Source organism: Xiphias gladius, chromosome 18, assembly GCF_016859285.1.
Source record: "Xiphias gladius isolate SHS-SW01 ecotype Sanya breed wild chromosome 18, ASM1685928v1, whole genome shotgun sequence".
Lineage (NCBI taxonomy): Eukaryota > Metazoa > Chordata > Actinopteri > Istiophoriformes > Xiphiidae > Xiphias > Xiphias gladius.
The window spans coordinates 1,793,123-1,809,361 of NC_053417.1; the positions used below are offsets into that span (position 1 = coordinate 1,793,123).

General features: G+C 37.6%; 1 protein-coding gene across 4 annotated transcripts in view; it reads left to right on the forward strand.

Moving 5' to 3' along the window:
- The first annotated feature begins 295 nt into the window (after positions 1–295).
- Positions 296–16,239, forward strand: part of plch2a (phospholipase C, eta 2a) — a 105,663-nt gene continuing 89,719 nt past the window's right edge. For 3 of the 4 annotated variants that reach the window (XM_040153153.1, XM_040153155.1, XM_040153156.1), the window contains exon 1: positions 296–687. In XM_040153153.1, the coding sequence (XP_040009087.1) occupies positions 303–687 (385 nt within the window). In that variant the 5' untranslated portion in view covers positions 296–302. Of the gene's footprint in view, positions 688–1,007; positions 1,086–16,239 lie in introns of those variants that run through there. The other variant, XM_040153154.1, reaches the window with a different exon arrangement.

The following is a 16,239-nucleotide window of genomic DNA, read 5'->3' on the forward strand; positions in this document are numbered from 1 at the left end:
ATTACAATGAGCAATAAAGGCTAGCAGAACTGAGGTGGGACTATCTATTTATGATTTAGGCTAAATTATTTATTTGAAGCATAAAAAGAGAAATGTTTATTTTTCCAAACCCAAGGTCACTGTCGTATGTCTTAACAGCTGATCTTAACAGTATTTTATAGTTGTATTCAACTTTTAAAAACCGGCCTTTTGTAGCAGAAGCTACATTTCCCATTTTCCAATGTGTGCCCGAATGCAACACAGGGTGTGCACGTGCGTGAGCTACCTGAAAAATGAGATCCGGCAAAATGTGCCCTTGTGATATGAGTTATTTCCGATGTGTGGATATTTATGAAGAAACCTGTGACTCCACTGTAATATTTTTTTTTATTTCTAATACTTTCATAATAGCTACTCTAAATAGGAGCCCCGCCACCGCCCCCCGCCCTCTCTTAGAAGAGGGTTTTCGTGTTGTTTTTCAGTGTTTTAATGAGACTCCAGAGTGTGGAGTTGTTATGCCACAGTTTGCGAGCATCCACGACTCCGCTCGTCTTTGGTATCTCAATGACAAGTCTTCGAAAATTCATATTTATGCCACTTGGTCCAAGGTGCGAAAACGACACAGTAAACCCAATTTACTGTTTGAAAACAGTGTTTCAAGATGTCAGCCTGGCAAAAATGTGGAAAAAGCCAAGCCCAGGGGCCATGGTGAGTTAGCCAACAGTTGTTTTACTTCTTCTCTTTACTTCCACTGCTCATAAAATGGTTTCTGTTGACTGGACGATTTATACATGTTGCTGCAAATGACCAAACACAGGTTTACACCCGATATGTCCGGTCCTCTGCTGCTGATACCCCAACCGCTTCTAAGATTTCTATCAGCTTTATTTTCCCCTCCATATTTGCATATTCACCTGAGACAATATGAAGTAATTCAATGGGTGTTAACGGCCATTAAATGGGGTCCTCCAATTCGGCACTGAAATAATTCACCCATCAAGGAGCATTTTATTTCATTTACATTTTTGATTTTTGGTTGGCTCATTTTCCTTACCAGGCTCTCTCTGCGTTGTAAAACATTACTGCAGGAGATTTGGAGTTGCATGGTAACAAGCTGTTCAATTTGATGAATGTTTTAGAGACGTTCTATATTGAAGAGAGCACCCGAACGATTCAATGATTGCCTTAGGTTAATGGGTACATAGCAGTTGTGTGTAGCTAAGCAAATTGGAGTAACGTATTTAAATGAGGCAGAGGAGAAGTCCTCTCCGTGTAGTCTGGTTTGCGGTCAAAGATGGGCCCACGCTGCTCTGGTCGGAATCACCCCACATAGTTTTAGGTCAGGCACTCTGTATAATTATAGATAACACAGTGGGAAGGTAAAGCCAGATTTAACAGTTGTGCTGGTAACAGCATCCTAAACTGGAAGTGCTTTAAGCCTCAGTTGTGGGCTGATCCAATTGTGCTTGTGGTGATCTAAGAAGAAGTTTGAGTCAAATGCAATTTCAGGATTATTGATGTGTCGGGGTGAAATAAGTAAATGTAATTCTGCTGACAGATTTGGTGTAGTATCCTTTTGTAGTATTACATGAGGTTATTGTTATATCTGATTGCTCATATAGGTGAACCTGTGATGTATGGAAGTAAGTGGCTATCAATATTGAAATGAAATAATTTAAAGAAATTGGGTTTACATTTTTGTTCTTTGTGTGTGAGTGATATATATTAAAATAAAAATTATGAGTTTATAAACTGACAATTGGCTTTTTGGTACTCCTATGCACAACACTGCCAAAGGGATCGTAAAATTGAATGTGAAGTGGTCTTATTATTTTCATTTTATAATTGGCAGGCAGTGTGTAATAAACTTGAAAATGGAATTGCAAAGTCGACTTATATATTTGAATTATTTACTGGTTTAAATTAATGAAATTGAAATGGCCTCTCTCGTGGTCATTTCCATATTCAGTCAATTCCATATTATCTTTTACAAATTTCATCAAAGCCAAAAGCCAAGGAGATCCAGCCGTTATGAAAATTTGGGTTTTCATCTCAAACTATAATCATTAAATAATTAACCTGACGTAAGTACACTGGAATTTATTTGTACAAGTTAATATCCTGTAGGCACAAGTTTAAAAAACGTATCTTTTAGGGGTTCAAAAAGTAAATGAAAAATGTATTTTTTTTTAATTTAAAATTTCTAATAGATCATGTACACATGAATGGAAAATGAAATTTCAAGTTCATCAAATGATTTAATTTCATTGGCAGCCACTGCCTTTCATAAAAGTAACATGTTTTAGACAGTGTTGTCCACTCGATATACCCTAAATACTTAGCGTTAACTTCAGCCTTCTCTGTCCAACAATGTAAGTGTTTTACAGGCCTTCAAAAACTCATAAAGGTCCAGTGTTAGTGCTGCACATTTAGTGTTTCACTCCACTTGGCATGAAACTAGCTCGTCTTGGTCAGACTGTAATCTCATTTCACAGAATGTGTATAGCAGAAATTTCACTGATTGTGATCGTGTACGTGTCCTGTATTCTGACTTCTGCTGCTGCCTTGCTTTTAACTTTGGGCTTATCAGTGAACTCATCTCTCTCTCTTTTTGATTCCATAAAATCCACACAGACACACACACAGAGCTTTTTCAGCACTTACCTCTTGATATCATGCCTATCACATGTGAATTAGCTGAGCTAAATCCTCAAGCATGAAAAGTGTCCTGCTGAGGATAAGTTGCACTTGTTGCACTTGCATAAATCTTCTTAAAGCTGCTTTGTATGCAGCTTGTTGCTCTGTTGAATCCAGAAAGATGATTTTGTGGTCTTGTCATAAAGAATTAGGTGACATACTTAGGCGATGTCATGGCAGTCAGTATTTCATTGACTGAATTTGTATTCCCCTTTATGTTGTTGAGAAATGCAGCCCCCTCTTGCCATTTGGTGTGTGCGGAGCTATCTGAGTAGGACGTTGTGATGATACTATGGTTAGCCCGCTGTAGATTATCCCCTGTGCGGAAGACACACATGTTCAGCCTGCTAACCTTCAGTCTTCTGAAGGCATTAGCTATGTAGTGTCCAAAGACCTTGAATTGGGACACAGCTTACATTTTCTTTTAATACCAATACTATTTAAAAATTTTAATAGTTTGTCCATACTAGTTTATTTATGATAATGTTTTTGTGTAAAGACAACTTTTTTCAGTTTTTAAATCGAAAACATATACATACAAAAGAAAACGTTGTTAGGAGATGAAATCTTGGTGATATTATACCAGAATTAATTTGATATCACACTAAAGAATATAGCTCCTGTGTATATTTACAAGCCTGTCAACACTCATACTGTAACATACTGCAGTCATTTAGTTTTTAAACATTTTAGCTGTAATCCCTGCTGCCATAAAATGTCTTGTTTAAACAAATGCTATCTGTCTAGACAAATTAAATAAATTGTCATGCTATGTTCCAGGGCTGGATTTTCAATAATTTTCCACTGATTAATTACAGAGTGATGTTAAACCACCTCTGGGCGGGGCTTTTTATGTTGGCTCATTGTCACACTTTGTCAGCTCTGTAAGTGAAACTGTTCGATGTTCAGTACCTGGCAACTGTTTCTCAAGCAGTCTGAGTGGTCAGAGATCCAGACCAGAGATCTGACAATGTTTGACACCACTCAACGTGCTTGGACTGCTGCATCCCACTGTCAAGAGTCAGCCTGAAACTGTAGTTTAATCCACAGTTCTAAATTTTTTTGGAGGTGGCGTTGTGAAGGGGTTTTAGCAGCCAGAGCAAATGTGGTGAAATTACTGAAAGTTTGTGAAAACCTTGATGGTATTGACAATAGGAGTCAACCAGTTATTGGTCTGGCCAATTATTGCATCGGCTATTCAGCGTTTTTATTATTATCGGAATCGTTATTTTTTTTTTATCCGACAGCCAATAAAATAGATAGCAGGAGAATGAGAGAGAGAAGCCATCGCTTCCTGCTAAGCAGTAAATAGCAGATCTGAAGAGCATCTAAACAAGAAGTGGGTTTAGTGGAAAAAGTTGCTAAAACAAGAGAGCTATGAGTGCTTGAGCAGAACTAGTGCAAGTTTAAATGTATGGCGGGTAATTAGCTGCTGTAATGAAGAAAATATCAAAATTCGCTGGGCTGAGATAGAGCAGCAAATAATGCTATCAGTTTCACAGAAATGCTAGCAACCGCAAATGAGACAATACGCTTATCGCAGCATGGCAGCACATGAATGGCCACTCAATACTGTTACTTACAAGAAATTTTATTGAAGTAAAAATAAAATTGTGTAAAATTGTACTTAAAATTACAAAGTAAGTTGATTAAAATCTACTCTGAGTAAACGTTACTGCATTAAATTTTTAGAAAGGGGAAGGAGAGGTAAAAAATGTTATATGGTGGTAATGATATATGATAAAGCTATTAATTTAAAGAACATATTTATGCTACCAGGCATACATGCATTGGTATTTTTCCCAGGTGATAACAGCACCAAAAGCAATCAGTAAATTCCAGTCAGTCACTTTGCAGCCTGTGCATAATTACTGATAATTACAAATATACACTCAGCTGTCAGTTTATTAGATACACTTAGCTAAAACTAACGCAGTCTAATACAACAGTCCTTAAATAAATCCTCCATTCATGAAGGTTACAATGTTCAGATTTTAATAAAATTGTTTCAGAGAGTCGTTGAATCAACTGCAGCTGCAGGTTTGTGCTGGAGTTTTTGATATTCCTAATTTTGACGCCAGGAATTTCATTTTTACTGCTAATGTATATTGGTTCCAAATATCGGTTGTCAGTCTCTATGATCACTAATAATCAGTATCAGAATCAGCTCTGAAAAAAACATATCGCTTGACCCTTAGTTGACATTTATGCACATATAAAAAACTAATAAGAACTGCTGTAATTGCTCAAATATGCATGGCTAAAGAATTTGTATGCAAATTTAAAGAACGAAACATTTTTTTCAGTCTGTACTGATGATACTTCAGAGCCTCATTAAGGCAGCCAGAACGATAGAGTGAGTGCAGGGTAATTGTTAAAAGGCTTGTTTCATGTGGAGCTCAGCTGGGGCTGTGTGATGTCCACAGACAGGTGTGGGATTATCGGAGCTCCATTTATCCGAGCCCTCAGAGGAAACACCTTCTGACATGAAACAGACTCATTAATTGGTCCTGAAGCAACATCTCTATTAGGGGTCTATCTTGCCTACTGTCATGTCCTACTGTCCCCCCTCTCTGTCTTTTTCTACGGGTCATTGCATTTTCCTCCACACATTTAGTAAATCTCCTAGACCAGGATTACAGCTTCCAAGGGATTTAGGATTTCTGCCCGCCCAACACATGTTACACAGTTACCGTTTGTGTATTGTGCTTCAGTATCTTTTCTGCTCCCCAGTGATGCAGCTGCAGTCTCTCTTTCATAAGAAGCCAGCCATTTTCGGAGCTACTGAGAAATACTAGCTAAAGCAAGAAATAAAGAAATGATGACACGGCATGAAGACAAATTGTAGCTTTGAAAACATACTACCGCATATTTTTGGTTTTTGAGATGGAAGAATACGGAAGAGATGGCGGTGCAATAAACAGCTTTGTTGGGACAATAACATCACAAGATTATTGACCAACTGTTGATACCATTCAGAGACAAAGGAATTTTTTCTGTGGGCTTTACTCTTCGGATTCTGCTTTGAATCTAGGAAGGAAACTACCAGCAAGTGATACTGTTAGTCTGTGAGTTTTTAAATAGGTGGAGTAACAGAGGATATAGAACATTAGCTAAAAAGAACATGTACTTATTAGTACTGTAGATAAATGTTTACTTCGTGTTCTTAATTTATGCACACTGACATTTACTTTCAAATGAAATTTCCGTTGGAACATCCCCTTAACTTTTAGGTAGCAACTTGATATTTCAGTTATTCTAAATGAGCGCATCCAAGAAAAGCAGCTTTTTCCCTATTGGCCCAGTATCCTCAGCCCTGATGTGTTCCACTGCTGCAGCCCCCACCAGAGACAAACCCAGACCTCCGGCTAAAGGGGCTTTCTTCTCAGAGGGCGACAAGGATAAACAGAAGAGCCTGCAGCAGGCCTCTTTGTCCCACGTAGTGGAGGAGTTCTTCTGGATAGGGAACAGCATTGTGGCTTTCTCAAAGTGGAGGCTTGGCTACATGGGTAAGCTAAGTCAGATACTCTAAGAAGAGACTGTTGGATGTCACATGTATCAGCCTTTTGTGAAAGTCTACAAAAACAACGCCACATACTAAACTAACAGTATCTGTTACAGCAGTTGCACACTGACAGAACCAAAATTCCTTGCATTAAAAATTCACGCCAAGTCTGAGATTCACTTTTACACTTCTTTGTGGTCAGTGTCGTTGTCTTTTTGCGCACTTGGTCAGCCATGGAGAGTCCAGGGTCTAGCAGTGATAATGTTATTAAGCTTTTATGCCTCTTAACAAAGAAAAAGAAAGTTTTGGGTTCATACAACCTTGGCGCGGTGATAAGAGGATGGTGAGTTTACCTGACTGACAGTATGTTTGAGTTGAGTTCATATTGTTTTTATTTTTTTACAGGAAGATTATGAGTAAAAAAAACCTATCTTGTTCTTGTCATTCACATTTATCTGACTGCTTTTATTGTTACGGTGACCTCAGCCTGTGCTGATGACTCAAATCATTCACTAAATAAGATGACTTCTTGGGGTGAGAAACAAATTCCTCTGCCTTGATCTTGAGTCATTAAAACCGACACAGATTTTAATTGGTCAGTTGGTCATTTCTGACAGGGAAAGCTCTGTAGTTATGTCAGAAACACAAACATTGAACTAACTACTTGGTTTCTTGCAAATTTGTTGCACGTAAATTCAGCCTAAGGGAAACATATGTACCTGAATCTTTTGATATTTTTATTGTGTCTGTTTATGAGTTGGCTAAATTACCAAACGCACAGATGGCTGTAGCTAGATAGCAATGTGAGCATGGGGCACCAACTGTGTGTGTGTGTGCGCGATACATTTGTCAGACTCTGACAGATCTCAGAGCTTACCAGGAACTCTAGTTCTTTTATTTCCCATCAGCACCCTCTCTTTAATTTTTTGAAACGTTGAGCAAATTTACATCTTCTACTTCTATTTCTAAAATTTGCTTAGTGTTTAGAGCGAATCGTTACATTCTATATGATTCAGTCAATAGTAAGAAGTATTTATGTTATAAGTAGATTTTCTTAATCCAAGTGTTAATTGCCAACAGATGGTATACTACTCCTGACAGGAGTTCAGCTTGTTTGATGCTCAGGTTTGCACAATGGGTTTTTGGAAGGGATCTACTCTTCTGCAAACTCCACTTATTAATTTCCCCCCCAAGAACTACTCATTCTGTGCTTGGCAGACCTGTTACCCCTCGCAGACGGATATTTTTAGTAGAAATGTGGCATTGCAGGTCACAAGGTGACTGACAACTCTCATAAACACTTTTATAATGAGCTCCATGCACTCACAATGTGCCTGCTTGAGCAGTCAGAGTTTCATTGTTTTTCTCAAGAGCATCTCAGCAGTACCTGTTGAGGTCAGGGAGGGTGTTTAATTTTCCCATCCCACAATTATCACAGAGACTCTGTGTTTAACCTTTACACTACACCCTGTCAGTCTTCATCAGGTTTGCTGCTTCAACGTCAGCAAAATGACCGTCTGCACTAAGGAATCACCTGTGTGTGTGTCTGTGTGTCTGTGTGTGTGTGTGTGTGTGTGTGTGTGTGTGTGTCTCTACAACATATGGCCACCAGACGATCCCTCTGGGCTTAACCTGGTGCCCTGACAGATGAGAGTAGCTAACTCCACCTACTTGGCCCATATAATGTGGTCCTGTGGAAGCAGGACAGCAGCCACCCAGGTCATTCTGCCACGTCACTGAGGTGACACCCACTCATCTTACCTGGCCACAGCCTCAGCTGTGTTTTGGTGGAAAACTGTTACCGTGCCTGTCACCTGTTGTCTGCTTCCTGCTTTACCCCATTAAACAACCTGAGCAGCTGTGGCCTGCGCGAATGCCTGTTAAATACTGGAGTGTTAATGCAGGTTGTTCAATTACACAACAAACATGTTCTTCCAGGAAGAGGCCTGAAATTTACTGGTGCTCAATATCACAGGAGCTCCAGTCCTTTTGAAACATATTTTGAATGTGGTGTTTCAATGCCTAATATGTGGACATCGTTTCCATTGAAGGTTATCTTGGAAATTATTCTAAGTCCAGTATGCAGTGTTTCCAAGTGGAGCCTGACTGATATATTTGCGGGCTGATAAAACTGGCCGATATTGGCCTATCACAGATATATTGTATTGGTGTTTATGTTGTGCAATATGCACTGATATGAAAATTGAAAAAAAAAACATAATGGAGAAAAAGATGCTTATGTGTGTGTATATATATATATATCTATATATATATATATATATATATATATATATATATATATATATATATATATATATATCGATCTCTCTATATATATATCTAGATCTATATCTATATATATCTATATCTATATATCTAGATCTATATATATATATATATATATCTATATATCTAGATCTATATATATATAGATATCTATATATCTATATATCTAGATCTATATATATCTATATATCTATCTATATATCTATCTATATCTATAGATCTATATATATATATATATAGATATATAGATATATATAGATATCTATAGATATATATCTACAGATATGTTTATCAATGTTGATAAGGCTTCTTGTGTGCTCTCATTAATGAAGTGTGCGGATAGGATCTGAGCTTGTTTTTAGCCATTTAAACATCCAGTGTACCTCCCAAATACATCTTCTCCACATCAGTACACGTTAACTCTGATGTTGTAACCATGGCAACAGTCCCACACCCCCACTAGTAAAGAATGTAGTGCTTTTCTGTGTGTCTAGTGCTTCACTTTTGTCTCTCTCTCCATCTCTACAAGATGTTGTGCATGTGTATGCTGTATCTTTGTTCTCTTAAAAAAAGTCTGTAAGCATTTTCAGTCTTGTTTGTTTATTTATTTATTTTTACTGTCATACTTTATAGCAGTTCATCCCTCTTTCTTGGTCCCTGTCTGCTATGTACTATTTCCACTGCTTACCTTCCTGATAGCTTGTTGTCATAGATAGCCCTTCTCTGTTTTTGGTTTATTTTGGTTTCCTACCCTAATATGTGGCCAAAGTTGATTTGCTAAAAGAATTTGCACTTTAAAACTCAATCAAAAAAACACTCATTGTGAATTTGTAATTGGTGTTTCCTGTGTCATGATCTTGTCATCAGCTCATAGAAATGTCATCACTTAATTATTAAGTGATTGTGTATTTCCTGGTTTGAACACTTGGTTTTAAAATAGTTTGGTGGTGTTTTGTTACATGGGAAAAAGTAGGCAACAGTCTTTTTAGTTGACAACGACACTTGAGTGTAATTAGTGTTCATAGAATGCTAATCTTTTTGAAATGGTAGACTCTTACTGAAGATTGGCTAATTGATCACCATAGAATACTTACAGACCAAATGAAAAAGAAATTTGTGTGAAGTGAAAATTTAAATGGAATTGAGCTGCATTCTTTGTACGTGAATAAAATCGTTATTCAAATTAGAATTTTGACAATTTGACAGTTTGGAGGTGTTTTTTTTTTTTTTAACAGCCGCGACAGCCTGGCTGGTATTGTTTTCAGCTTGTGAGTCTCTGTGTGTGTGTGTATCATCATGGCAAAATGAGGTCCTGAAGACACCTCGTGTAGTGGGAACTACCACAGATTCGGTTTTGAATACTTTGGCAGTTGTCTGTATGTCTGTCTGTCCATCTTTCTTTCATCAGTCTGTCTGTGGACAGATTTTTTCACTGCGGTAGTGTCACAACCGTGCAAGATAAATTCTCGAAACTTTACAGGTGTGTAGTTGAGATCAAAATGAAGGCTGAGTTCGAAGATGAGTGGAAAGTTTACGTGTTGATAGGTGTCGCTGCTGTTGTGATCCCAAAAGTCCAGCTTCCTGACAGTTAACTGGATCAGGGCTGAGACATTTTAGAGGGAACCCCATACGTGGGCTAATTTCCACGTACAAATGTCTCACTTTTTTAGATTTATAACAAGAGTGTTTATTTGATCATGATTTCAGATGAGAACATGCACATCATTGAGAAATAATTATGATTAAGACTTGCCTATATTTATTCATGATAAAATGTATAAAAAAATAAAATAAAATGTAGTTTGAGAAACAACTCAAAGATTCTCAGTGTTAAAACATCAATGGAGCTGGAACATTTGGCATTTAGTATCTCAGTTAAAGCATTAAAATGAGAATTTGTCACTTGAACATTAAATGATTAATTGCGGAATTAACTTTGCAGGAAATTGTGGATGAAAATAAAGCTGCTTTTTAAGAGATTTTAGTAAGGTTTCCTTTACATAGCATCTGATGATTAATACTTCTCTCTTGCATGTCCATTGGGAACTGCCACAATGCACCTTCACTCATAATCTGACCAAACTCACTGCGAATGTCTAAAGTTTAACGGTGATGGAAGTGTGGAAACATTTTGGAAAAAATTACACCCAACACAAAAACACACAAAATGAGATGTTTTTCCATTAATGCATTGCCCCAGTGCATTCTGGGAGGCTTCCCACCACATGTACCTGTGAAGGCTGATCATGCTTTCAAATCTCTGCTCATTTTGCCTTTATTTCAAAGTAAGAGTACGCTGTTATTCAACATAACTCCATCCAGGTTCAACAAATCAATCCTCAAACTGCTTTCAAATTAGCTGCATGAAATTAACCAGAATTATTTAGGCCTAATGACTGATGATGAGTATGTTAGCTCTGAATTAGTCACATTTTTCACATTTGAACAACAGGGTGCTGGATAAAGTAACTCAGCTAGTTAAAAAAGATTTAGTACAGGAGGCAGTGCAGCAGCTTCATTGATGGAATTTTGTGAAGCTCAGTAACAGGGACATTTTTCCAAATCAATTCCAAAAGCTTGTGGACATTATTAAATTTACAGCTCCCTCTCGCCTCTCCCATAAATATGGTTCACAATACGGAGCTTGTTTTTTGTTCAGTGGGTTGTTGAATTTGGTGTATGTGACCCAGAAGCCTGTCTCAATCCTCAGGTGTAGCCTATTTATACTCGCTCAGCACAAACAGACTTCTCATTTGGTATCTTGTTGGGTTGAGTGTGACGAAATTGCTCTGTATTTTTTCAGTTCTGGTCATTAAGGGCTCAAACGTCAACGTACAGTGTCTGTCTTTTGTATGTGCCATGTTTGTGTATTGCCTTAGCAACCAACTGCATGCAATGTGGCTTTGTTGTTTCTGTAGTCTTCCTGACTTTCTGTTGTTTTTAATTGAAACACCCATATTGTCCTTGTGTCTGGACTTTTGTGAGAAAAATCAGTATAATTGCTGGGGATTTTTAGCTGTTATTTTATGTTTTGCACAACTTGATTCGGTTTTCACATTACTTCACATGTATACCTACATATAGATACGGAAGACACAATTCTAAATCAAGTTTTCTGTACGTTTTAATTACTCTATAGACAACACAGGAAGAGTGTACCACCTCCTGGAGCCTCAGACCCCACAGTGACCACAAAGTCTTAAACCATTGGACTATTTGTTAATTGACTACACTGGACTTCATTATACAGGCCTAATCAGCCTTCTGGTTAGACCTTCTGGACTTGTCACGACTAACCTTTCCAGTTGGCAGAAATTAATGAAATCCATTTCTTCCACCACTTACCGCTAAATGGGTGCTGGTCTGTGCTTTTTGTCGTGTCAGTGGAGTTACTATTATAACTATATTACAGAGAGTTATTCTGAGTTACTAATTCATAGTATGCAGTGACATTGAATATTTTAAATCCTATTTTTGTGCTGTTAAAGTATCATGTAGCAGTCAAGATTTATTAAAATCCCTATTTGAAACATTTTTCAGTCTCTTGAGTCATGATTAATTTTATTGGTGGATTGATTGCCATGTATTGTAGCATTGGGCTTAAGTGTTTAACTGCTAAAGCACAATTCTGACACCTACAGCCTCCCCTGACAAGCTTTACTTCACCCTTGGGGTAAGCCCACAAACCATGCTACTTCTATGTGAGTATTCCTTAGTAAGGTACAGTAGGAAGATATTTCAAAGATTAAGTTGACTTCCCAAGGGGTTTCCCACACACAGCCAGCTACTGTACATTACATGAGCAAACACATTTTCCTTTTAGCCGACTGGCAAAAAGGGACTGCAGGTTTCCTTTAAACTTAACTCCACTTAGTCTAAACAATCGGATAATCCGTCAGTTTTCTTTCAATGTCAGTAAAGCGAACATATGGTGGGTTGACAGTGGGACTCTCTGGCTCCACAGTGAGTTCTGGATGCACACAGCAATAGCAGCAGATTTAAATGTTGGCCAGGAGACTGTGAGGGCTGTTAGAGAGTACAGCTTATCTTTGAGGGGAGGAGGAGGATGAGCCATTTAGAACACTGTCAGGAGATAGTTTTCAGCTGTGTACCATCCTGACCTGAGAGCCTACAGAGTCTCCATGCTCTCATTCCAACCAAACTTTGACAGCAGCTCATTAAATGGATTACTGCCCCCTCTTTGGCTGAAAGAGTGTAGATCCCTTAGCTCTGTTACAGCCACTGGCTTCAGGCACTGCAGTCATACAGCAGCTACAGAAATAACTCACCCCTTGAAATCAATAAAAAGCTGTTCCACAGCCATGTTGCATTTATGTTACATGAAAGAGTCTAAGCTGTCAAATCATTAAAGGTCAATGGTTATGGATAATATGTTCCTTTATTCTCCTACAGTAAATTGAAAACCAAACACAAATAGCAATGATAACTGGTTTATTTCGGTATTTTGTGTGATGGCTCATGTATAAATGCACTGAATGTTTATATGGTGCATATTCATTTTACAGTTATGACTGATTTTTGGGTTTGTGCATAAGTATTGATATCAGGACATTGTATCTAATCAATTCTGGTTACAGGGCTGGATATCATTTAAAAATTTTCAATATTAATGTCGATACTGTACCTGAGGACCAGTACCAATACTAAATATGTTTTTCTGCAACATGTTCTTCCTTTAACAAAATATTTTAAATGTTGTCTAAAATACTGCAATAGAAATATTGTAGTGTCATTTTTAGGGGTGTATAGGTGCAAAAAATTCATACATACATCCCTCAATTGTGTAGTCACAGTTTGGTACATTTTTCGCACAGCATATAAAAAAAGAAACACACAAAATGAAATTTTTGTCATTTATTTTGAAAATGTAAATATTAAGTTGTAGCTCCTTGGCCATAACTGTTACTGTAATTATTGTCAGATGTAGCCAAATGTGTACATGAAGGAACAGTATATCGCACATGGTTTACTATGTTTGCTCTAAATGACAGCAGAGAATCTTCCAGCTCTTGATTTCTCATTTGTGTTCGATATATTAACAGCACCTGCTATACAAGCAAGAGTTAAACCAACTAGCATGGTTTAGCTAACTGACAGCACCACCTCTGTCAAACCTTTCAAGGTACACCTTGCATTTGAAATTTAGGTTCAGCATGTGAAAAGCTAAATAGAGTGTATGAGATTAGAGCGCATCATACGCACATTTTTAGATTTGGGGGTTTTCCGAGGATATCATCATCTCCAATGTCCATTGCAAATAAATGCCCATAAATCTGCTGACGAATGTCTGTATTTTGTCAGAAAGGGTGGCCACAGTGTCAGACCTCGAAAACCCCTGTATTAGGCTAATTCAGGACAAATGATTTGCTTCAAAGTGTGTGCCAAACCAAAGTCCAGTTTGGACCGATTCAGGAGGATTACACATACTGCTCTTAGTAATTTTATGTGAAAATATAGAATAATGTCACATTCATAAAACAATTTGCAAATAAAAAGGAATTTAATAAGGAAACTTTGTTGTCACATGTCACTTGTTGTCTGCATATTATCATAGCAACAATGACAGAATTCATGTTCTAGCAAGAATAAAAAAGGCTGAACACATTACACCATTTCTCGGGACCCTTAACTGCCTTCCAGAGTCTCACGCAATAGAGTTTAAAGGTTCACTGTTTTTCTACAAGCCTCTTAGTGGTTCAGGACCACAATGCATTTTGTACTGAGACCTCTTGGATTGTCAGGTCATCTGGTAGTGGTCAACCTTGCCAGAGTTCAAACTATGGAGACCACAAAGCTAGAACAAACTTGAGTATAAGTAGCTACAGTTAGGTCAAGATATGATTGAAGTGTTGACTTTCTATCAGCAGTCACATCATCAATAAACACTAATGACCCAGTTCAATGGCAGCCATACATGCCCATGCCATAACACTGCCTCCACCATGATTGACAGATGAAGTGGTATGCCTTAGATCATGGGCTGTTTGTTTCCTTCTCCATACTCTTTTCTTCCCATCATTCTGGTACAAGTTAATCTTGGTTTCAGTTTTCCAAAGAATCTTGTTCCAGAATTTAGCAGGCTTTTTTAGATGTTTTCTGGCAAAGTCTAATCTGGCCTTTCTGTTCTTTAGCTTTACTAGTAGTTTGCACCTTGTGGTAAACCCTCTGTATTTACATTCATGAAGGCGTCTCTTTATTGTAGACTATGACAATGATACGCATAGCTCCCCGACATTGTTGTTGACTTGGCTAAATGGTGTGAAGGGGTTTTTCTTCACCAAGTTGTATTCCGTGGTTGTCCAGACCTTTTGGTGTTGCTGAGTTTGTCAGTACATTCCTTCTTTCAACAAACATATCAAATTGTTGATTTGGCAATTCCTGAAGTTTCTGCTATCTGTCTGATAGGTCTGTTTTTTTGTTTTTTGTTTTCCCAACCTAATGATGGCCTCCTTCATTTGCATCGACACTTCTTTTGACTGCATATTGAGAGTTCCCATGAACAGCTACCAAATGCCAATTCAACACTTTGAATCAACTCCAGACCTTTGATCTGCTTAATTTGTCATGATATTACGAAGGATCAGGCCACACCTGGCCATTTAAGTGATTGTCAGTCAATTGTCCAATTACTTTTGAGCCTCTTGAAAATGAGGCTCTATGCATAAAAAATATCTGTAATTCCTAAACAGTTAATGCGATATTTTTGTTAAATCCCTTGAATTAAAGCTGAAAGTCTACACTTCAACCACATCTTCATTTGTTTGTTTCAAATCCATTGTGATGGTGTACTTAGGCAAAATTATGAAAATTGTGTCATTGTCAAAATACATATGCACCTAACTGTACATAACACTTGCCCTGAGTTTTACCTTTTACCTTTATATCGGTTATATATATAGTTTAATAACTTTAGTGCTCTCCACTGCATTTGAGTAAACCATAAGCACTTAATCATGCAACATACACTCATATCTTTACCTCTCTTGTTTTTATTCCTCTGTTTTTATTGTATTAATTTCTTTTAAAATGGTTTCCATCACTTTAATGTGTGTTTTAATTGCTATGCTGTACAATCCTGTTTGAAATTATTGGCACCCCTGAATGTTTAACTAAAGAATTTAGAATATCTTCAAAAATAAATAGAAATTTACCAATTTTCTATAATCTAAATATTTCAATAAAACATAGAATATTACTGAACAAAGAAAATAAATAAAAAAAAAACTTGCATAACAGTGAAATAATACAAACACAAAATGTACCCCAGAGTTACTGGCACCCTTCAATAATATTTGCCTGTAATTGCTTTGGCAAAAATGACAGCCTCTGAAAATTTCTTGTAGCCATCTAGAAACTTCTGGCACTTCTCTGTTGGTAGTTTCTGCCACTCTTCCGTTGCTATGCGCTGAAGCTCTTTTAATTTTGCAGGAGTCCTTTTTGCAATGGCAGATTTCGGCCCTCTCCAAAGGTTTTCAAAGGTATTTAGGTCAGGACTCATTGCTGGCCAGTTTAAAACAGTCCATCTTCTCCTTTTCAACCATTCTTTTGTGCTCCTGGCTGTATGCCTTGGGTTGTTGTTCCTGGAAGACCTTCGCCTCAAACCTAGTTTTCTGACACTGGGTAACACTTGTCGCTCTAAAATGCCTTGATAATCTCCTGATTTCATCATTTCTTTGCACTGCCGATTTGTGTTATGGAGTTGTACACTTTGCTGATATGGTCCTGAAAAGGATTCCATTAGCAGAGGGTAG